Genomic DNA, 23,879 nt, shown 5'->3' with positions numbered 1-23,879 from the left:
AGACGACTCCACCTGCACTACTGACATCTACAGAGAACACGAGGACGACTCCACCTGCACTACTGACATCTACAGAGAACATGAAGACGACTCCACCTGCACTACTGACATCTACAGAGAACATGAAGACGACTCCACCTGCACTACTGACATCTACAGAGAACACAAGTCTACTCCACCTGCACTACTGACATCTACAGAGAACACGAGGACGACTCCACCTGCACTACTGACATCTACAGAGAACATGAGGACGACTCCACCTGCACTACTGACATCTACAGAGAACATGAGGACGACTCCACCTGCACTACTGACATCTACAGAGAACATGAGGACGACTCCACCTGCACTACTGACATCTACAGAGAACACGAGGACGACTCCACCTGCACTACTGACATCTACAGAGAACACGAGGACGACTCCACCTGCACTACTGACATCTACAGAGAACACGAGGACGACTCCACCTGCACTACTGACATCTACAGAGAACACGAGGACGACTCCCCCTGCACTACTGACATCTACAGAGAACACGAGGACGACTCCACCTGCACTACTGACATCTACAGAGAACATGAAGACGACTCCACCTGCACTACTGACATCTACAGAGAACATGAAGACGACTCCACCTGCACTACTGACATCTACAGAGAACATGAGGACGACTCCACCTGCACTACTGACATCTACAGAGAACATGAGGACGACTCCACCTGCACTACTGACATCTACAGAGAACATGAAGACGACTCCACCTGCACTACTGACATCTACAGAGAACATGAAGACGACTCCACCTGCACTACTGACATCTACAGAGAACATGAGGACGACTCCACCTGCACTACTGACATCTACAGAGAACATGAAGACGACTCCACCTGCACTACTGACATCTACAGAGAACATGAAGACGACTCCACCTGCACTACTGACATCTACAGAGAACATGAAGACGACTCCACCTGCACTACTGACATCTACAGAGAACACGAGGACGACTCCACCTGCACTACTGACATCTACAGAGAACATGAAGACGACTCCACCTGCACTACTGACATCTACAGAGAACATGAAGACGACTCCCCCTGCACTACTGATCTGTTTGGGGCCCCGGTGGGACTTACTGGGCCCCGGAGCAGCGTACATCTCCTCCACAGACTCCTCCGCTCTATATTGGATGCGGTGTTGGTACAATGTGCCCTCTCTCCACACGACACAGCGACTACTTACCGACAGCACCCGGTCACCGACTCTGAGCGCTCCGTCTCTGTGTGCGGCTCCGCCCTCTGCGATCCTTGAGATGAATATACCCTGGAAGATAAAGAGTAGAGACTGAATACACTGATCCCTGCAGAGCAACGCACCCAAAATACTCCGGGGGCGGCGAGGAGTGTCACATGACAGGAGCGGCTATTTACAGCTCGACCCCTGACTGACCAGAGAAAGGCGGCTCCACCTGATATATATACTGACCAGAGAAAGGCGGCTCCACCTGATATATATATATATACTGACCAGAGAAAGGCGGCTCCACCTGATATATATATATATACTGACCAGAGAAAGGCGGCTCCACCTGATATATATATACTGACCAGAGAAAGGCGGCTCCACCTGATATATATATACTGACCAGAGAAAGGCGGCTCCACCTGATATATATATACTGACCAGAGAAAGACGGCTCCACCTGATATATATATACTGACCAGAGAAAGGCGGCTCCACCTGATATATATATACTGACCAGAGAAAAGGCAACTCCACCTGATATATATATACTGACCAGAGAAAGGCGGCTCCACCTGATATATATATACTGACCAGAGAAAGGCGGCTCCACCTGATATATATACTGACCAGAGAAAGGCGGCTCCACCTGATATATATATACACTGACCAGAGAAAGGCGGCTCCACCTGATATATATATACACTGACCAGAGAAAGGCGGCTCCACCTGATATATATATACTGACCAGAGAAAGGCGGCTCCACCTGATATATATACTGACCAGAGAAAGGCGGCTCCACCTGATATATATATATACACTGACCAGAGAAAGGCGGCTCCACCTGATATATATACTGACCAGAGAAAGGTGGCTCCACCTGATATATATACTGACCAGAGAAAAGGCAACTCCACCTGATATATATACTGACCAGAGAAAGGCGGCTCCACCTGATATATATACTGACCAGAGAAAGGTGGCTCCACCTGATATATATACTGACCAGAGAAAGGCGGCTCCACCTGATATATATACTGACCAGAGAAAAGGCAACTCCACCTGATATATATACTGACCAGAGAAAGGCGGCTCCACCTGATATATATACTGACCAGAGAAAGGCGGCTCCACCTGATATATATATATATATATATATATATATACTGACCAGAGAACAAGGCCCGCTCCACCTGATGTATATACTGACCAGAGAACAAGGCCCGCTCCACCTGATGTATATACTGACCAGAGAACAAGGCCCGCTCTACCTGATGTATATACTGACCAGAGAACAAGGTCCGCTCCACCTGATGTATATACTGACCAGAGAACAAGGTCCGCTCCACCTGATGTATATACTGACCAGAGAACAAGGTCCGCTCCACCTGATGTATATACTGACCAGAGAACAAGGTCCGCTCCACCTGATGTATATACTGACCAGAGAACAAGGTCCGCTCCACCTGATATATATACAGACCAGAGAACAAGGTCCGCTCCACCTGATGTATATACAGACCAGAGAACAAGGTCCGCTCCACCTGATGTATATACTGACCAGAGAACAAGGTCCGCTCCACCAGATCTATATACTGACCAGAGAACAAGGTCCGCTCCACCTGATCTATATACTGACCAGAGAACAAGGCCCGCTCCACCTGATCTATATACTGACCAGAGAACAAGGTCCGCTCCACCTGATCTATATACTGACCAGAGAACAAGGTCCGCTCCACCTGATGTATATACAGACCAGAGAACAAGGCCCGCTCCACCTGATGTATATACTGACCAGAGAACAAGGTCCGCTCCACCAGATCTATATACTGACCAGAGAACAAGGTCCGCTCCACCTGATCTATATACTGACCAGAGAACAAGGCCCGCTCCACCTGATCTATATACTGACCAGAGAACAAGGTCCGCTCCACCTGATCTATATACTGACCAGAGAACAAGGCCCGCTCCACCTGATCTATATACTGACCAGAGAACAAGGCCCGCTCCACCTGATGTATATACTGACCAGAGAACAAGGTCCGCTCCACCAGATCTATATACTGACCAGAGAACAAGGTCCGCTCCACCTGATCTATATACTGACCAGAGAACAAGGCCCGCTCCACCTGATCTATATACTGACCAGAGAACAAGGTCCGCTCCACCTGATCTATATACTGACCACAGAACAAGGCCCGCTCCACCTGATCTATATACTGACCAGAGAACAAGGCCCGCTCCACCTGATCTATATACTGACCAGAGAACAAGGTCCGCTCCACCTGATCTATATACTGACCAGAGAACAAGGTCCGCTCCACCTGATGTATATACAGACCAGAGAACAAGGTCCGCTCCACCTGATGTATATACAGACCAGAGAACAAGGTCCGCTCCACCTGATGTATATACTGACCAGAGAACAAGGTCCGCTCCACCAGATCTATATACTGACCAGAGAACAAGGTCCGCTCCACCTGATCTATATACTGACCAGAGAACAAGGCCCGCTCCACCTGATCTATATACTGACCAGAGAACAAGGTCCGCTCCACCTGATCTATATACTGACCAGAGAACAAGGCCCGCTCCACCTGATCTATATACTGACCAGAGAACAAGGCCCGCTCCACCTGATGTATATACTGACCAGAGAACAAGGTCCGCTCCACCAGATCTATATACTGACCAGAGAACAAGGTCCGCTCCACCTGATCTATATACTGACCAGAGAACAAGGCCCGCTCCACCTGATCTATATACTGACCAGAGAACAAGGTCCGCTCCACCTGATCTATATACTGACCACAGAACAAGGCCCGCTCCACCTGATCTATATACTGACCAGAGAACAAGGTCCTCTCCACCTGATCTATATACTGACCAGAGAACAAGGCCCGCTCCACCTGATCTATATACTGACCATAGAACAAGGTCCGCTCCACCTGATCTATAGACTGACCAGAGAACAAGGCCCGCTCCACCTGATGTATATACTGACCAGAGAACAAGGTCCGCTCCACCAGATCTATATACTGACCAGAGAACAAGGTCCTCTCCACCTTTACCCCTGAGCACATGGCGGAGGTGTCCGTTATACTCACAGTGTCTCCGACCCTGTAGGGGGTGCTGCCGACCCCACCGGCAATGCTGAACCCCAGGCCTTTATCATGTCGCATCAGACAGGTGGAGATGCGCTGGTTGCGGCTGCGCGGCATCTCCTCCTCCTCCTCCTCTGTATAAGGAATGATGACACGTTTCTCCCGAGGATTATAATCATCTTCAGGGCGTAGGGGCGTCACCGTGATCGGGTTCTCAGGCTCCACCATCCGCTCCCTCAACACAGTCATGGAGACCGAGCTCCCGGAGCTGCGCAGCGCCTCCACCGCCATGTGATGTTCAGCGTTGTGCAGGTCCACACCATTCACCTGTCACAGGTAGAGACAACCACACATCACCGCCATTCCCTAAGGCCCCTCCCCTCAGGCCCCGTCCCTCCAGTCCAGTCCCTCCCCTCGGGCCCCATCCCTCCAGTCAAGTCCCTCCCCTCGGGCCCCGTCCCTCCAGTCCAGTCCCTACCCTCGGGCCCCGTCCCTCCCCCTCCCTCCAGTCCTCTATGCTCATCACTCACCTCCAGGAGCTTGTCCCCCACTCTCACCCCAGCACGAGCCGCCGGCCCCTCTTCAGCCACACGCGAGATGAAAATCCCCTGTAAGGTAAAGATGAAAATCAGAGACCCCAAACCAAGACAGATCAGGTAAATGGGGGCGTAATTAGTGCTGCTCACCACCGGGGGATGTAATGAGTAATTAGTGCTGCTCACCACCGGGGGATGTAATGAGTAATTAGTGCTGCTCACCACCGGGGGATGTAATGAGTAATTAGTACTGCTCACCACCGGGGGATGTAATGAGTAATTAGTACTGCTCACCACCGGGGGGATGTAATGAGTAATTAGTACTGCTCACCACCGGGGGATGTAATGAGTAATTAGTGCTGCTCACCACCGGGGGGATGTAATGAGTAATTAGTACTGCTCACCACCGGGGGATGTAATGAGTAATTAGTACTGCTCACCACCGGGGGGATGTAATGAGTAATTAGTACTGCTCACCACCGGGGGATGTAATGAGTAATTAGTACTGCTCACCACCGGGGGGATGTAATGAGTAATTAGTACTGCTCACCACCGGGGGGATGTAATGAGTAATTAGTACTGCTCACCACCGGGGGATGTAATGAGTAATTAGTACTGCTCACCACCGGGGGATGTAATGAGTAATTAGTACTGCTCACCACCGGGGGATGTAATGAGTAATTAGTGCTGCTCACCACCGGGGGATGTAATGAGTAATTAGTGTTGCTCACCATCGGGGGATGTAATGAGTAATTAGTACTGCTCACCACCGGGGGGGATGTAATGAGTAATTAGTGCTGCTCACCACCGGGGGGATGTAATGAGTAATTAGTACTGCTCACCACCGGGGGGATGTAATGAGTAATTAGTACTGCTCACCACCGGGGGGATGTAATGAGTAATTAGTACTGCTCACCACCGGGGGGATGTAATGAGTAATTAGTACTGCTCACCACCGGGGGATGTAATGAGTAATTAGTACTGCTCACCACCAGGGGGATGTAATGAGTAATTAGTACTGCTCACCACCGGGGGGATGTAATGAGTAATTAGTACTGCTCACCACCGGGGGGATGTAATGAGTAATTAGTACTGCTCACCACCGGGGGGATGTAATGAGTAATTAGTACTGCTCACCACCGGGGGGATGTAATGAGTAATTAGTGCTGCTCACCACCGGGGGGATGTAATGAGTAATTAGTGCTGCTCACCACCGGGGGATGTAATGAGTAATTAGTACTGCTCACCACCGGGGGGATGTAATGAGTAATTAGTACTGCTCACCACCGGGGGGATGTAATGAGTAATTAGTACTGCTCACCACCGGGGGGATGTAATGAGTAATTAGTACTGCTCACCACCGGGGGATGTAATGAGTAATTAGTGTTGCTCACCACCGGGGGGATGTAATGAGTAATTAGTGCTGCTCACCACCGGGGGATGTAATGAGTAATTAGTACTGCTCACCACCGGGGGGATGTAATGAGTAATTAGTACTGCTCACCACCGGGGGATGTAATGAGTAATTAGTACTGCTCACCACCGGGGGATGTAATGAGTAATTAGTGCTGCTCACCACCGGGGGATGTAATGAGTAATTAGTGTTGCTCACCATCGGGGGATGTAATGAGTAATTAGTACTGCTCACCACCGGGGGGATGTAATGAGTAATTAGTACTGCTCACCACCGGGGGGATGTAATGAGTAATTAGTGCTGCTCACCACCGGGGGATGTAATGAGTAATTAGTGCTGCTCACCACCAGGGGGATGTAATGAGTAATTAGTGCTGCTCACCACCGAGGGGATGTAATGAGTAATTAGTACTGCTCACCACCGGGGGATGTAATGAGTAATTAGTGCTGCTCACCACCGGGGGGGATGTAATGAGTAATTAGTGCTGCTCACCACCGAGGGGATGTAATGAGTAATTAGTGTTGCTCACCACCGGGGGGATGTAATGAGTAATTAGTACTGCTCACCACCGGGGGATGTAATGAGTAATTAGTACTGCTCACCACCGGGGGATGTAATGAGTAATTAGTACTGCTCACCACCGGGGGGATGTAATGAGTAATTAGTACTGCTCACCACCGGGGGGATGTAATGAGTAATTAGTACTGCTCACCACCGGGGGGATGTAATGAGTAATTAGTACTGCTCACCACCGGGGGATGTAATGAGTAATTAGTACTGCTCACCACCGGGGGGATGTAATGAGTAATTAGTACTGCTCACCACCGGGGGGATGTAATGAGTAATTAGTGTTGCTCACCACCGGGGGATGTAATGAGTAATTAGTGTTGCTCACCACCGGGGGATGTAATGAGTAATTAGTACTGCTCACCACCGGGGGATGTAATGAGTAATTAGTGCTGCTCACCACCGGGGGATGTAATGAGTAATTAGTGCTGCTCACCACCGGGGGATGTAATGAGTAATTAGTACTGCTCACCACCGGGGGATGTAATGAGTAATTAGTACTGCTCACCACCGGGGGATGTAATGAGTAATTAGTACTGCTCACCACCGGGGGGATGTAATGAGTAATTAGTACTGCTCACCACCGGGGGATGTAATGAGTAATTAGTGCTGCTCACCACCGGGGGATGTAATGAGTAATTAGTGCTGCTCACCACCGGGGGGATGTAATGAGTAATTAGTGCTGCTCACCACCGGGGGGATGTAATGAGTAATTAGTACTGCTCACCACCGGGGGGATGTAATGAGTAATTAGTGCTGCTCACCACCGGGGGGATGTAATGAGTAATTAGTGCTGCTCACCACCGGGGGATGTAATGAGTAATTAGTGCTGCTCACCACCGGGGGGGGATGTAATGAGTAATTAGTGCTGCTCACCACCGGGGGATGTAATGAGTAATTAGTACTGCTCACCACCGGGGGATGTAATGAGTAATTAGTGCTGCTCACCACCGGGGGGATGTAATGAGTAATTAGTGCTGCTCACCACCGGGGGATGTAATGAGTAATTAGTGCTGCTCACCACCGGGGGGATGTAATGAGTAATTAGTACTGCTCACCACCGGGGGATGTAATGAGTAATTAGTACTGCTCACCACCGGGGGGATGTAATGAGTAATTAGTACTGCTCACCACCGGGGGGATGTAATGAGTAATTAGTACTGCTCACCACCGGGGGGATGTAATGAGTAATTAGTGCTGCTCACCACCGGGGGGATGTAATGAGTAATTAGTGCTGCTCACCACCGGGGGGATGTAATGAGTAATTAGTGCTGCTCACCACCGGGGGATGTAATGAGTAATTAGTGCTGCTCACCACCGGGGGGATGTAATGAGTAATTAGTACTGCTCACCACCGGGGGGATGTAATGAGTAATTAGTACTGCTCACCACCGGGGGGATGTAATGAGTAATTAGTACTGCTCACCACCGGGGGGATGTAATGAGTAATTAGTACTGCTCACCACCGGGGGATGTAATGAGTAATTAGTACTGCTCACCACCGGGGGGATGTAATGAGTAATTAGTGCTGCTCACCACCGGGGGGATGTAATGAGTAATTAGTACTGCTCACCACCGGGGGGATGTAATGAGTAATTAGTGCTGCTCACCACCGGGGGATGTAATGAGTAATTAGTACTGCTCACCACCGGGGGATGTAATGAGTAATTAGTACTGCTCACCACCGGGGGATGTAATGAGTAATTAGTACTGCTCACCACCGGGGGATGTAATGAGTAATTAGTACTGCTCACCACCGGGGGGATGTAATGAGTAATTAGTACTGCTCACCACCGGGGGGGGGATGTAATGAGTAATTAGTACTGCTCACCACCGGGGGGATGTAATGAGTAATTAGTACTGCTCACCACCGAGGGGATGTAATGAGTAATTAGTACTGCTCACCACCGGGGGGATGTAATGAGTAATTAGTGCTGCTCACCACCGGGGGGATGTAATGAGTAATTAGTGCTGCTCACCACCGGGGGGATGTAATGAGTAATTAGTGCTGCTCACCACCGGGGGATGTAATGAGTAATTAGTGCTGCTCACCACCGGGGGGATGTAATGAGTAATTAGTGCTGCTCACCACCGGGGGATGTAATGAGTAATTAGTGCTGCTCACCACCGGGGGGATGTAATTAGCGTTGCCCTGGTCTGGGGGTGGGGGCCCTTCATGTACACATAGATGAGGGGGGCCTGGTCTGGGGGTGGGGGCCCTTCATGTACACACAGATGAGGGGGCCTGGTCTGGGGGTGGGGGGCCCCTTCATGTACACACAGATGAGGGGGGCCTGGTCTGGGGGTGGGGGCCCTTCATGTACACATAGATGAGGGGAGCCTGGTCTGGGGGTGAGGGGCCCTTCATGTACACAGATGAGGGGGGCCTGGTCTGGGGGTGGGGGCCCTTCATGTACACAGATGAGGGGAGCCTGGTCTGGGGGGCCATTCATGTACACACAGATGAGGGGAGCCTGGTCTGGGGGGCCCTTCATGTACACACAGATGAGGGGAGCCTGGTCTGGGGGGCCCTTCATGTACACAGATGAGGGGAGCCTGGTCTGGGGGGCCCTTCATGTACACACAGATGAGGGGAGCCTGGTCTGGGGGGTGGGGGGCCCTTCATGTACACACAGATGAGGGGAGCCTGGTCTGGGGGGCCCTTCATGTACACACAGATGAGGGGAGCCTGGTCTGGGGGGCCCTTCATGTACACACAGATGAGGGGAGCCTGGTCTGGGGGGCCCTTCATGTACACACAGATGAGGGGAGCCTGGTCTGGGGGGTGGGGGGCCCTTCATGTACACATAGATGAGGGGGGCCTGGTCTGGGGGGCCCTTCATGTACACATAGATGAGGGGCGCCTGGTCTGGGGGGCCCTTCATGTACACATAGATGAGGGGAGCCTGGTCTGGGAGGTGGGGGCCCTTCATGTACACATAGATGAGGGGAGCCTGGTCTGGGGGGCCCTTCATGTACACATAGATGAGGGGAGCCTGGTCTGGGGGTGGGGGGCCCTTCATGTACACATAGATGAGGGGAGCCTGGTCTGGGGGGCCCTTCATGTACACATAGATGAGGGGGGCCTGGTCTGGGGGGCCCTTCATGTACACATAGATGAGGGGAGCCTGGTCTGGGGGGCCCTTCATGTACACATAGATGAGGGGGGCCTGGTCTGGGGGGCCCTTCATGTACACATAGATGAGGGGAGCCTGGTCTGGGGGGCCCTTCATGTACACATAGATGAGGGGGGCCTGGTCTGGTCTGGGAGGTGGGGGCCCTTCATGTACACATAGATGAGGGGAGCCTGGTCTGGTCTGGGAGGTGGGGGCCCTTCATGTACACAGATGAGGGGAGCCTGGTCTGGGAGGTGGGGGCCCTTCATGTACACATAGATGAGGGGAGCCTGGTCTGGGGGGCCCTTCATGTACACATAGATGAGGGGGGCCTGGTCTGGGGGGCCCTTCATGTACACATAGATGAGGGGAGCCTGGTCTGGGGGGCCCTTCATGTACACATAGATGAGGGGGGCCTGGTCTGGGGGGCCCTTCATGTACACATAGATGAGGGGGGCCTGGTCTGGGGGGCCCTTCATGTACACATAGATGAGGGGAGCCTGGTCTGGGGGGCCCTTCATGTACACATAGATGAGGGGAGCCTGGTCTGGGGGGCCCTTCATGTACACATAGATGAGGGGAGCCTGGTCTGGGGGGCCCTTCATGTACACATAGATGAGGGGGGCCTGGTCTGGGGGGCCCTTCATGTACACATAGATGAGGGGAGCCTGGTCTGGGGGGCCCTTCATGTACACATAGATGAGGGGAGCCTGGTCTGGGGGGCCCTTCATGTACACATAGATGAGGGGGGCCTGGTCTGGGGGGCCCTTCATGTACACATAGATGAGGGGGGCCTTATCTCCCACCAATGGGTGAACCTGTACACAGATTTATCAAAACCTGTCAGAGGAAAAGTTGCTAAGTTGCCCATAGCAACCAATCAGATCACAGCTTTTACTTTTCAAAATGAAAGTAGTGATCTGATTGGTTGCTATGGGCAACTCAGCAACGTTTCCTCTGACAGGTTGTGATCCATCTCCCGCACAGTGTTTTGTGGGTGCAGGTGGTGACCCCCATATGGCCCCCGCCTCTTCATTCATGATAATATGGAGACCTCCCTGCGAGCACCTCCACACTCACCTCGTCGTCTCCCTTGTAGGGGGTGGACCCTTTGCCCCCCGCAATGCTGATGCCCAGACCCCCCGTCTGCCGCAGGATGGTGAGTGTAAGCTGGAAGCAGAAGACAGCGCAGGTTACTGAAGACGCCAGAAAGGAAGAAACCAACACCACATGGCGGGGGGAGTCCTGAACACACCTCCACAGCTGATGCAGCACCTCTTATACAAGGCCAACAGCAGAGGGCGGCAGTGAGATGTGGAGAGAAAGAACAGGAGCAGCAGCTCTGGATGTGATCAGATGAACTGATCCAGAGCGACAACAGCGTCATATAGAGGATCAGGCAAGGGTCAAATCTACACACAAACCGGTCCCCGATCAGTGATGTCACCGCTGATCTCTAGTGATGGATAGGCTGTATTCTCAGTGATATCACCGCTGATCTCTAGTGATGGATAGGCTGTATTCTCAGTGATGTCACCGCTGATCTCTAGTGATGGATAGGCTGTATTCTCAGTGATGTCATCGCTGATCTCTAGTGATGGATAGGATGTATTCTCAGTAATGTCACCGCAGATCTCTAGTGATGGATAGGCTGTATTCTCAGTGATGTCACTGCTGATCTCTAGTGATGGATAGGCTGTATTCTCAGTAATATCACCGCTGATCTCTAGTGATGGATAGGCTGTATTCTCAGTGATGTCACCGCTGATCTCTAGTGTATGGATAGGCTGTATTCTCAGTGATGTCACCGCTGATCTCTAGTGATGGATAGGCTGTATTCTCAGTGATGTCACTGCTGATCTCTAGTGATGGATAGGCTGTATTCTCAGTGATGTCACTGCTGATCTCTAGTGATGGATAGGCTGTATTCTCAGTAATATCACCGCTGATCTCTAGTGATGGATAGGCTGTATTCTCAGTGATGTCACCGCTGATCTCTAGTGATGGATAGGCTGTATTCTCAGTGATGTCACCGCTGATCTCTAGTGATGGATAGGATGTATTCTCAGTGATGTCACCGCTGATCTCTAGTGAATGGATAGGCTGTATTCTCAGTGATGTCACCGCTGATCTCTAGTGATGGATAGGCTGTATTCTCAGTGATGTCATCGCTGATCTCTAGTGATGGATAGGATGTATTCTCAGTGATGTCATCGCTGATCTCTAGTGATGGATAGGCTGTATTCTCAGTAATATCACCGCTGATCTCTAGTGATGGATAGGCTGTATTCTCAGTGATGTCACCGCTGATCTCTAGTGTATGGATAGGCTGTATTCTCAGTGATGTCACCGCTGATCTCTAGTGATGGATAGGCTGTATTCTCAGTGATGTCACCGATGATCTCTAGTGATGGATAGGCTGTATTCTCAGTGATGTCACTGCTGATCTCTAGTGATGGATAGGCTGTATTCTCAGTGATGTCACCGCTGATCTCTAGTGAATGGATAGGCTGTATTCTCAGTGATGTCACCGCTGATCTCTAGTGATGGATAGGCTGTATTCTCAGTGATGTCACCGCTGATCTCTAGTAATGGATAGGATGTATTCTCAGTGATGTCACCGCTGATCTCTAGTGAATGGATAGGCTGTATTCTCAGTGATGTCACCACTGATCTCTAGTGATGGATAGGCTGTATTCTCAGTGATGTCACCGCTGATCTCTAGTGATGGATAGGCTGTATTCTCAGTGATGTCACCGCTGATCTCTAGTGAATGGATAGGATGTATTCTCAGTGATGTCACCGCTGATCTCTAGTGATGGATAGGCTGTATTCTCAGTGATGTCACTGCTGATCTCTAGTGATGGATAGGCTGTATTCTCAGTGATGTCACCGCTGATCTCTAGTAATGGATAGGATGTATTCTCAGTGATGTCACCGCTGATCTCTAGTGAATGGATAGGCTGTATTCTCAGTGATGTCACCGCTGATCTCTAGTGATGGATAGGCTGTATTCTCAGTGAAGTCACCGCTGATCTCTAGTGATGGATAGGCTGTATTCTCAGTGATATCACCGCTGATCTCTAGTGATGGATAGGATGTATTAGTGATGTCACTGCTGATCTCTAGTGATGGATAGGCTGTATTCTCAGTGATGTCACCGCTGATCTCTAGTGATGGATAGGCTGTATTCTCAGTGATATCACCGCTGATCTCTAGTGAATGGATAGGCTGTATTCTCAGTGATGTCACCGCTGATCTCTAGTGATGGATAGGCTGTATTCTCAGTGATATCACCGCTGATCTCTAGTGATGGATAGGATGTATTAGTGATGTCACCGCTGATCTCTAGTGAATGGATAGGCTGTATTCTCAGTGATATCACCGCTGATCTCTAGTGAATGGATAGGATGTATTCTCAGTGATGTCACCGCTGATCTCTAGTGATGGATAGGCTGTATTCTCAGTGATGTCATCGCTGATCTCTAGTGATGGATAGGATGTATTCTCAGTGATGTCATCGCTGATCTCTAGTGAATGGATAGGCTGTATTCTCAGTGATGTCACCGCTGATCTATAGTGATGGATAGGCTTTATTCTCAGTGAGGTCACCGCTGATCTCTAGTGAATGGATAGGCTGTATTCTCAGTGATGTCACCGCTGATCTCTAGTGATGGATAGGCTGTATTCTCAGTGATGTCACCGCTGATCTCTAGTGATGGATAGGCTGTATTCTCAGTGATGTCACCGCTGATCTCTAGTGAATGGATAGGCTGTATTCTCAGTGATGTCACTGCTGATCTCTAGTGATGGATAGGCTGTATTCTCAGTGATGTCACCGCTGATCTCTAGTGAATGGATAGGCTGTATTCTCAGTGATGTCACCGCTGATCTCTAGTGATGGATAGGCTGTATTCTCAGTGATGTCACCGCTGATCTCTAGTGAATGGATAGGCTGTATTCTCAGTGATGTCACTGCTGATCTCTAGTGATGGATAGGCTGTATTCTCAGTGATGTCACCGCTGATCTCTAGTGAATGGATAGGCTGTATTCTCAGTGATGTCACCGCTGATCTCTAGTGATGGATAGGCTGTATTCTCAGTGATGTCACCGCTGATCTCTAGTGATGGATAGGCTGTATTCTCAGTGATGTCACTGCTGATCTCTAGTGATGGATAGGCTGTATTCTCAGTGATGTCATCGCTGATCTCTAGTGATGGATAGGCTGTATTCTCAGTGATGTCACCGCTGATCTCTAGTGAATGAATAGGCTGTATTCTAAGTGATGTCACCACTTATCTCTAGTGATGGATAGGCTGTATTCTCAGTGATGTCACCGCTGATCTCTAGTGATGGATAGGATGTATTCTCAGTGATGTCACCGCTGATCTCTAGTGAATGGATAGGCTGTATTCTCAGTGATGTCACCGCTGATCTCTAGTGATGGATAGGCTGTATTCTCAGTGATGTCACCGCTGATCTCTAGTGATGGATAGGCTGTATTCTCAGTGATGTCATCGCTGATCTCTAGTGATGGATAGGATGTATTCTCAGTGATGTCATCGCTGATCTCTAGTGAATGGATAGGCTGTATTCTCAGTGATGTCACCGCTGATCTATAGTGATGGATAGGCTGTGTTCTCAGTGATGTCACCGCTGATCTCTAGTGATGGATAGGCTGTATTCTCAGTGATGTCACCGCTGATCTCTAGTGATGGATAGGCTGTATTCTCAGTGATGTCACCGCTGATCTATAGTGATGGATAGGCTTTATTCTCAGTGAGGTCACCGCTGATCTCTAGTGATGGATAGCCTTTATTCTCAGTGAGGTCACCGCTCATCTCTAGTGAATGGATAGGCTGTATACTCAGTGATGTCACCGCTGATCTCTAGTCAATGGATAAGTAGATTTTTTACTTACCGTAAAATCTCTTTCTCTGAGCTTCTATTGGGGGACACAGGACCATGGGTTATATGCTGCTGCCACTAGGAGGCTGACACTAGGCAAAACAAAAAACAGTCGACTCCTCCCAGCAGGGTATATAACCCGCCTCTGGACACAGCATACCTCAGTTTTGTACCAAAGCATAAGGAGAAGCTAGGACTGAAATAAACAGAAAACATCTGACCACCAAAATATACCCCTTCCAGGAAGGGGAACACCAGGTGAACACAAACCAACCAATGGGTGGGTGCTGTGTCCCCCAATAGAAGCTCAGAGAAAGAGATTTTACGGTAAGTAAAAAAAATCTACTTTTCTCGAGCGCTTCATTGGGGGACACAGGACCATGGGACGTCCAAAAGCCGTCCGTGGGGAGGGAAAAAAACTCAACCCAAAGAAAGACAACTCAGGCGGACGACTGAACTGCCGCCTGCAAGACCCTGCGGCCTAAACTGGCATCAGAGGACGCAAAGGTGCGCACACGATAAAACTTATCAAACGTGTGAAGAGACGACCAGGTGGCCATCTTGCAAACCTGAAGAGTCGAAGCCCCATGGCTGACTGCCCAGGAGGCCCCCACTGCGCGGGTAGAATGAGCCGTAACCCGAAAGGGAGGCACCAGACCCTTGCAGCGATACGCCTCCGAAATGGCGGAGCGAATCCATCGGGAGATGGTAGCCTTGGAGGCCGGAAGTCCCTTCCGCCGACCATTAGGGAGCACGAACAGGGAGTCACACCGCCGAAAGGAAGAAGTGACCGACAAATAGGTCCGAATCGCTCAAACCAAGTCCAGCTTGTGAAGTTTGTGCTCCCTCTGATGAGAAGGGGAAGGACAGAAGGAAGGCAAGATGATGTCCTCATTCAGGTGAAAGGAAGTCACCACCTTGGGCTGAAAGGAAGGTAAAGGGCGAAGTACCAATTTGTCCTGGTGAATAACCAGGAAAGGAGAATGGCAAGAAAGAGTCGCTAATTCAGAGACGCGGCGAATTGAGGTGATCGCCACGAGGAAGGCCACTTTTCAGAAAAGGAAGTGAGACCTGACTCAAAGGTTCAAAGGGATCGCCCTGCAGGGCATCCAGCACCAGGTTAAGGTCCCAAGGAGCTGTAGGGGTCCGAAACGGAGGTATCTCGTGAGCAAAACCCTGTAAAAAAGTGCGAACATGGTGATGTGTTGCAAGAGGGCGTTGAAAGAGAAAACGGAAAGAGACGAAACCTGACCTTTAAGGGAACTGAGGGCGAGACGTGTCTCCAGCCCAGATTGTAAGAAGCATAAGAGATTAGGCAAGAAGAAAATGGTGGGAGCGAGAGAGCGAGCCTCACACCAACGGAAGTACGCCCGCCAAGTACGGTGATAAATCTTGGCAGAGGAAAGTTTCCGAGCACGGAGCATAGTCCGAATTACCTGAGGGGAAAACCCCCATGCCTTCAAAAACCGTGGTTTCAATAGCCACGCCTTCAAACGAAGCGGAAGTGAATTGGGGTGGCAGAAGGGCCCGAGAGAGAAGATCGGGACGATCCGGAAAACGGAAGGGAACATCTGCCACGAGACTGACCACGTCTGCGTACCACACGCGACGGGGCCAATCCGGAGCCACTAGAATTGGCGAGACCCCCTCCGCTTTGAGCTTCCGCATCACCCTGGGGAGAAGCGGAAGTGGCGGAAAGAGGTAGGGGAGGACGAAGGGCGTCCAAGGGACGACGAGCGCATCCACCCCTAGAGCCAGAGGATCCCGGGACCTGGATACGAAGTGATGGACCTTTCTGTTGCGACGTGACGCGAACAGGTCGACGTCCAGAATACCCCACAGGTGGCATATCTGATTGAAAACTTCCGGGTGAAGCGACCATTCGCCCGGATCGGTGGTGGAGCGACTGAGAAAGTCCGCTTCCCAATTGTCGAACCCGGGAATGTGTTCTGAGGAAATGGCTGGAACGTGAAGTTCCGCCCAAATGAGAATTTTTGATGTCTCCTTCATGGCCCGTGAGCTGCGGGTGCCTCCCTGGTGGTTTATGTATGCCACGGCCGTGGCATTGTCCATTTGTACTTGGACCCGGAGACCCTGAAGCAGGGGGCTCCAATGTAGGAGGCACAGGAAGATCGCTCTGAGCTCCAGGATGTTGATGGGGAGCCTGGCCTCTGAAAGTGGGCGGTAACGAAACTGTGCAAAAGGAATCGCCTCCATTGCGGTGACCATCTTGCCGAGGATCGACATGCAGGTGTGGATAGTCCCCTGCCCCGGTCGCTGGAGAAAACTAATCTTAGAGAGGAGCTCCTGTAGCTTGTTCTCCGGAAGGGAGAGGCGAGCTGATGCCGTGTCGAAGCGAAGTCCCAGAAATACCAGGGACTGGGATGGGGACAGGTTTGACTTTGCACGGTTGATAATCCATCCGAACCTGGTCAGAGAGTCCAGGGTGATGTCTAGACTGACCTGGTTCTGCTCCCAAGAGGGTGCCTTGATAAAGCAGGTCGTCCAGATAGGGGATAATTAAGACGCCCCGGGAGTGGAGAAGAGCTACCACTGCGGCTAGTACCTTGATGAATACCCGGGGTGCCGTCGTCAGACCGAAGGGAAGTGCCGCAAATTGAAAATTACCCGCAGGAACCGCAAACCTGAGAAAACGTTGGTGGGCTGGAAAGATTGGGATGTGTAGATAAGCATCACGAATGTCCACAGAGGAAAGGAACTCCCCCTGATCCATGGAAGCCAAGGGATTCCAAGGGATTCCATCCGAAACCTTCACAGACGGATATGGCGGTTCAAGAGTCTGAGATCGAGAATCGGGCGGACCGCTCCATCCTTCTTGGGGACCACAAAAAGGTTTCAGTAAAAAACCAAAAACCGTTCCTGCGGAGGAACAGGTATGATCACGCACTGGGACAACAGAGAATGAAGGGCCCCCTGAAAGGCTGCTGCACACTCGGGGGACCATGGAGGACGGGACCGGAAAAACCGATTCTGGGGAAAAGAAGTGAACCCTATGTGATAGCCCTGGGAGATGACCTCCCGAACCCAGGCGTCCTGAACCTTCGCCAGCCAGATGCCCCCCCACCCGAGGCGATGCCTCGGATGGGAGCGCCCCTTCAGGCAGAAGGGGGCTTACGAGGTCCGAGCTTGGAAGAAACAGGGCGGTTAGAGGGGCCACGACTTCCAGGAGCAAGTCTTGAAGGAAGGGACCCTCCTTTCCTGGGGGGCCGCCGGTTTATCCGTATGCCCTGAAAAGCGAAAGGGAGGAGCTTTACGCCGTAAGTCAGAACGGCGTGGACGATTTTGGGGCAAAAGGGAACTTTTGCCTCCTGTGGCATCGGAGATGATATCATCTAAGCGTGTACCAAAGAGCCGAGATCCTGTAAAAGGAAGCTCTGTGAGGGAACGTTTTGAAGCTGGATCAGCGTTCCAAGCCTTAAGCCACATGGAACGCCGCAGGGCCACCAGGTTACCCATGGCAGAGGCCATGCAGCAAGCGGAATCCAAATAGGAGACACAAAGATAGTCCCCAGCTGAAGAGAGTAGCTGAGTTAATGCCATCAAGTCACTAGCGGAAGCGCCTGCCAAGATTCCTTGGCGTAGTTGGCTGGCCCAGGCCGAGAGGGCTCTGGCAACCCAGGTAGAAGCGAAAGCCGGGGACAAACCGGATCCCGCTGCTTCGAAGGCGAATTTCGCCAGATTCTCAATACATTTATCTGACGGATCCTTAAGGGATGCAGCATCAGCAAGAGGTAGAGTAGTGGTCTTGGAGAGCCGTGATACGGGAGGGTCCACCTGAGGAGGTGAAGACCACTTTGACACAAGATCCAGAGGAAAGGGAAACAAAGTCCTCATCTTTCTGGTTCCGTTGAACTGTCTATGTGGGTGCTTCCATGCCACCTCTAATAGCTCCTCAAGTACCCCTGGGAACCGGGCGGAAAGAGACTCTGGGAGTAGCCTCGGAGGCGTTAGGGTCCTGAAGGTGGAAAGTGTCTCTGACTGCTGACACCAGAGTTTCCACCATGTCAGACATACGGGAAAGTTCTTCCGAGTCAGCAGAGGGTTCTGCGTCTGAATACTCTAATTCACCCGCAGACCGGGAACGCCCCGAGGGGGTCCTGGACCGGGAGGAGCAGGGAAGAGGAGATCGAGAGCGCTTCCTGGGAGAAGGTGTCCGGTGATCCAGAGAGGGACTATGGCGGGAAGATCCCGCCTGGATTGGCTCAAGAGCGGAAGCAGAGGAGAGGCGCCCTGGACGGTCCCGAGAGGGACGTAGGGAGGGAGAATCCGAAGTGAACTCCCCGGGGGCCGAGGGGATGGAAGACCGACCCATGGCCGAGACCATGTCCTGGGAAACCTTGGCCAAGTTACAGATGGATTGGGCAAGAGAGGTGACCCATTCTGGCGGTGGGTCAGACCGTCCGCCAGTGGGGGGCCCGTCCTGAGCGGCAGCCAGGGAGGGGGTGGCACACAAGTACTTACAGGAGAGGCAAATAGGATTATCCGAACCGCATGGGAGTTTATTTAAACAGGTAGCACAGGTATAGTAAGTGACCAAGGGAATGGTCACGTGCCTGGAGGGAGGGGGGTCAGGTCTGGGGTCAGATATTGCGCTACTCACCTAGGGTACTTACCTCAGGATCTCCATCTGACTTCGCCAGCATAGGTTCCCCTGCGAACAGGGGTCTTTGAGAACCCGGACCCAGGGTGTACACCTGCCGCTGGCCGTTGGCGAGGAGGGGTTAACGGGTCATTCAGAATTGCCCGTGCCCCTAGCTCGCAAGTAGGGGATCAGGTAGCTCCATGCTCCAGTCGCCCCACGCTAGAGAAAATAAAAAAGGGAAAGAAAATTAACTTTGCCCGAACTAAGAAAATAATAAAAAAGACCAGGTCTGGAGCAATCAAACCTGTGTCTGCCTCGACACTGAGCTCAAAACTGAGGTATGCTGAGTCCAGAGGCGGGTTTATATCCTGCTGGGAGGAGCCGACTGTTTTTTGTTTTGCCTAGTGTCAGCCTCCTAGTGGCAGCAGCATAACCCATGGTCCTGTGTCCCCCAATGAAGCGCTTGAGAAAGGCTGTATTCTCAATGATGTCACCGCTGATCTCTAGTGATGGATAGGCTGTATTCTCAGTGATGTCACCGCTGATCTATAGTGATGGATAGGCTGTATTCTCAGTGATGTCACCGCTGATCTCTAGTGATGGATAGGCTGTATTCTCAGTGATGTCACCGCAGATCTCTAGTGATGGATAGGCTGTATTCTCAGTGATGTCACTGCTGATCTCTAGTGAATGGATAAGCTGTATTCTCAGTGATGTCACCGCTGATCTCTAGTGAATGGATAGGTTGTATTCTCAGTGATGTCACTGCTGATCTCTAGTGATGGATAGGCTGTATTCTCAGTGATGTCACCGCTGATCTCTAGTGATGGATAGGCTGTATTCTCAGTGATGTCACCACTGATCTCTAGTGATGAATAGGCTGTATTCTCAATGATGTCACCGATGATCTATAGTGATGGATAGGCTGTATTCTCAATGATGTCACCGCAGATCTCTAGTGATGGATAGGCTGTATTCTCAGTGATGTCACCGCTGATCTCTAGTGATGGATAGGCTGTATTCTCAGTGATGTCACCGCTGATCTCTAGTAATGGATAGGTTGTATTCTCAGTGATGTCACCGCTGATCTCTAGTGATGGATAGGCTGTATTCTCAGTGATGTCACCGCAGATCTCTAGTGAATGGATAGGCTGTATTCTCAGTGATGTCACCGCTGATCTCTAGTGATGGATAGGCTGTATTCTCAGTGATGTCACCGCAGATCTCTAGTGATGGATAGGCTGTATTCTCAGTGATGTCACCGCTGATCTATAGTGATGGATAGGCTGTATTCTCAGTGATGTCACCGCTGATCTCTAGTGATGGATAGGCTGTATTCTCAGTGATGTCACCACTGATCTCTAGTGATGGATAGGCTGTATTCTCAGTGATGTCACCGCTGATCTATAGTGATGGATAGGCTGTATTCTCAGTGATGTCACCGCTGATCTCTAGTGATGGATAGGCTGTATTCTCAGTGATGTCATCGCTGATCTCTAGTGATGGATAGGCTGTATTCTCAGTGATGTCACCGCTGATCTCTAGTGATGGATAGGATGTATTCTCTGTGATGTCACCACTGATCTCTAGTGATGGATAGGCTGTATTCTAAGTGATGTCACCGCTGATCTCTAGTGATGGATAGGATGTATTCTCAGTGATGTCACTGCTGATCTCTAGTGATGGATAGGCTGTATTCTCAGTGATGTCACCACTGATCTCTAGTGATGGATAGGTTGTATTCTCAGTGATGTCACTGCTGATCTCTAGTGAATGGATAAGCTGTATTATCAGTGATGTCACCGCTGATCTCTAGTGAATGGATAGGCTGTATTCTCAGTGATGTCACCGCTGATCTCTAGTGATGGATAGGATGTATTCTCAGTGATGTCACCGCTGATCTCTAGTGATGGATAGGATGTATTCTCAGTGATGTCACCGCTGATCTCTAGTGATGGATAGGATGTATTCTCAGTGATGTCACCGCTGATCTCTAGTGATGGATAGGCTGTATTCTAAGTGATGTCACCGCTGATCTCTAGTGATGGATAGGCTGTATTCTCAGTGATGTCACTGCTGATCTCTAGTGATAGATAGGCTGTATTCTCAGTGATGTCACCGCTGATCTCTAGTGATGGATAGGATGTATTCTCAGTGATGTCACCGCTGATCTCTAGTGATAGATAGGCTGTATTCTCAGTGATGTCACTGCTGATCTCTAGTGAATGGATAAGCTGTATTCTCAGTGATGTCACCGCTGATCTCTAGTGAATGGATAGGCTGTATTCTCAGTGATGTCACTGCTGATCTCTAGTGAATGGATAAGCTGTATTCTCAGTGATGTCACCGCTGATCTCTAGTGAATGGATAGGCTGTATTCTCAGTGATGTCACCGCTGATCTCTAGTGATAGGCTGTATTCTCAGTGATGTCACCGCTGATCTCTAGTGATGGATAGGCTGTATTCTCAGTGATGTCACCGCTGATCTCTAGTGATGGATAGGCTGTATTCTCAGTGATGTCACTGCTGATCTCTAGTGATGGATAGGCTGTATTCTCAGTGATGTCACCGCTGATCTCTAGTGATGGATAGGCTGTATTCTCAGTGATGTCACCGCTGATCTCTAGTGATGGATAAGCTGTATTCTCACTTACCACTGATCTATACAAATGCCACATACATTGCTAACATAGAAATCTCAAGCACATGGATATCCTGCACATGTAGCACAGCAGACAGTAGCCGGAGACCCCTGTGAGATTTAAAGATAGACACTATAGGCGCCCATCACCCGGGAGACCTGGAGGAGGGGTGGGGGTGATTTGCTGAATGATTTTGTAAAGGGTGAGGTAGGGTGAGGTTGGGGGTACAGGGTGCCAGGCTGGGTACACACCTCTTCCTCCTCTATCCGAGCGGGCTCAATCAGAAGATTATTCACTTGGTCAAACGACACACCCTGTTAGAGGGGGGATCCGCAGACAGAGAGGAAGAGGAGGGAGACAGAAGGAGAAAGACAGGCATGCGGATTAGTGGAGCAAAAATTACCAAAAAACCCAACACCATGAACCCACCTGTAGAGTCTTCTCCGCGATGTCGGCAACACACAACATTACAGCACAAAGCAACGCACTGCCCACCCTCTATGGGGTCACTTTAAAGGAGACCAACACCAAGGCCTAGCGTGACCCCAAAAAGAGACGCCACCAACAGGAACAGGAGTGAAGGTGTGCGTGCCCTTTAACAGCACAGAGCAAGAAGAATAAGGGCAACATGGCCGTCATCCAGCTTGTGTTCACACCTGTGCACGAAGGACATGCTGGCGCTGGCAGGATTAAGTGGAAGAATTGCAAAGCTGCAGTAGGGTATCTGGGAAATTAACCTACTAAGTAACAACACAGAAGAAAAGCATTCTGTGAGAGGTGAGGACACGACAGGAGCAGTCTGTGAGAGGTGAGGATACGACACAAGAGAGGAGCAGTCTGTGAGAGGTGAGGACACATGACACAGGAGAGGATCAGTCTGTGAGAGGTGAGGACACATGACACAAGAGAGGAGCAGTCTGTGAGTGGTGAGGATACGACACAAGAGAGGAGCAGTCTGTGAGAGGTGAGGACACGACACGAGAGGAGCAGTCTGTGAGAGGTGAGGACACGACAGGAGCGGTCTGTGAGAGGTGAGGACATGACACAAGAGAGGAGCAGTCTGTGAGGTGAGGACACGACAGGAGCAGTCTGTGAGGGGTGAGGACACGACAGGAGCAGTCTGTGAGGGGTGAGGACACGACAGGAGCAGTCTGTGAGGAGTGAGGACACGACAGGAGCAGTCTGTGAGGGGTGAGGACACGACAGGAGCAGTCTGTGAGGAGTGAGGACACGACAGGAGCAGTCTGTGAGGGGTGAGGACACGACAGGAGCAGTCTGTGAGGGGTGAGGACACGACAGGAGCAGTCTGTGAGGGGTGAGGACACGACAGGAGCAGTCTGTGAGGGGTGAGGACACGACAGGAGCAGTCTGTGAGGGGTGAGGACACGACAGGAGCAGTCTGTGAGGGGTGAGGACACGACAGGAGCAGTCTGTGAGGGGTGAGGACACGACAGGAGCAGTCTGAGAGGTGAGGACAGGACACAGGAGAGGAGCAGTCTGTGAGAGGTGAGGACATGACACAAGAGAGGAGCAGTCTGTGAGAGGTGAGGACATGACACAAGAGAGGAGCAGTCTGTGAGAAGTGAGGATACGACAAGAGAGGAGCAGTCTGTGAGAGGTGAGGACACGACACAGAAGAGGAGCAGTCTGAGAGGTGAGGACATGACACAGGAGAGGAACAGTCTGAGAGGTGAGGACATAACACAGGAGAGGAGCGTTCTGTGAGAGGTGAGGACACA

General features: G+C 50.9%; 1 protein-coding gene across 1 annotated transcript in view; it reads right to left on the bottom strand.

Annotated features, from left to right (window-relative positions):
• Positions 1-1,248: 1,248 nt before the first annotated feature.
• The window catches only part of LOC130343146 (protein scribble homolog), a gene marked incomplete at both ends in the record, with an annotated part of 44,156 nt that continues 21,525 nt past the window's right edge, over positions 1,249-23,879 (bottom strand). Inside the window, 5 exon segments of the mRNA XM_056554333.1 lie at positions 1,249-1,329; positions 4,357-4,680; positions 4,884-4,961; positions 11,067-11,156; positions 22,392-22,454. Of these exon segments, the coding sequence (XP_056410308.1) occupies positions 1,249-1,329; positions 4,357-4,680; positions 4,884-4,961; positions 11,067-11,156; positions 22,392-22,454 (636 nt within the window).

The sequence above is a fragment of the Hyla sarda genome, unplaced genomic scaffold (assembly GCF_029499605.1).
Source record: "Hyla sarda isolate aHylSar1 unplaced genomic scaffold, aHylSar1.hap1 scaffold_67, whole genome shotgun sequence".
NCBI classification, from domain to species: Eukaryota; Metazoa; Chordata; class Amphibia; order Anura; family Hylidae; genus Hyla; species Hyla sarda.
This window is presented reverse-complemented; position numbering and strand designations above follow the sequence as displayed.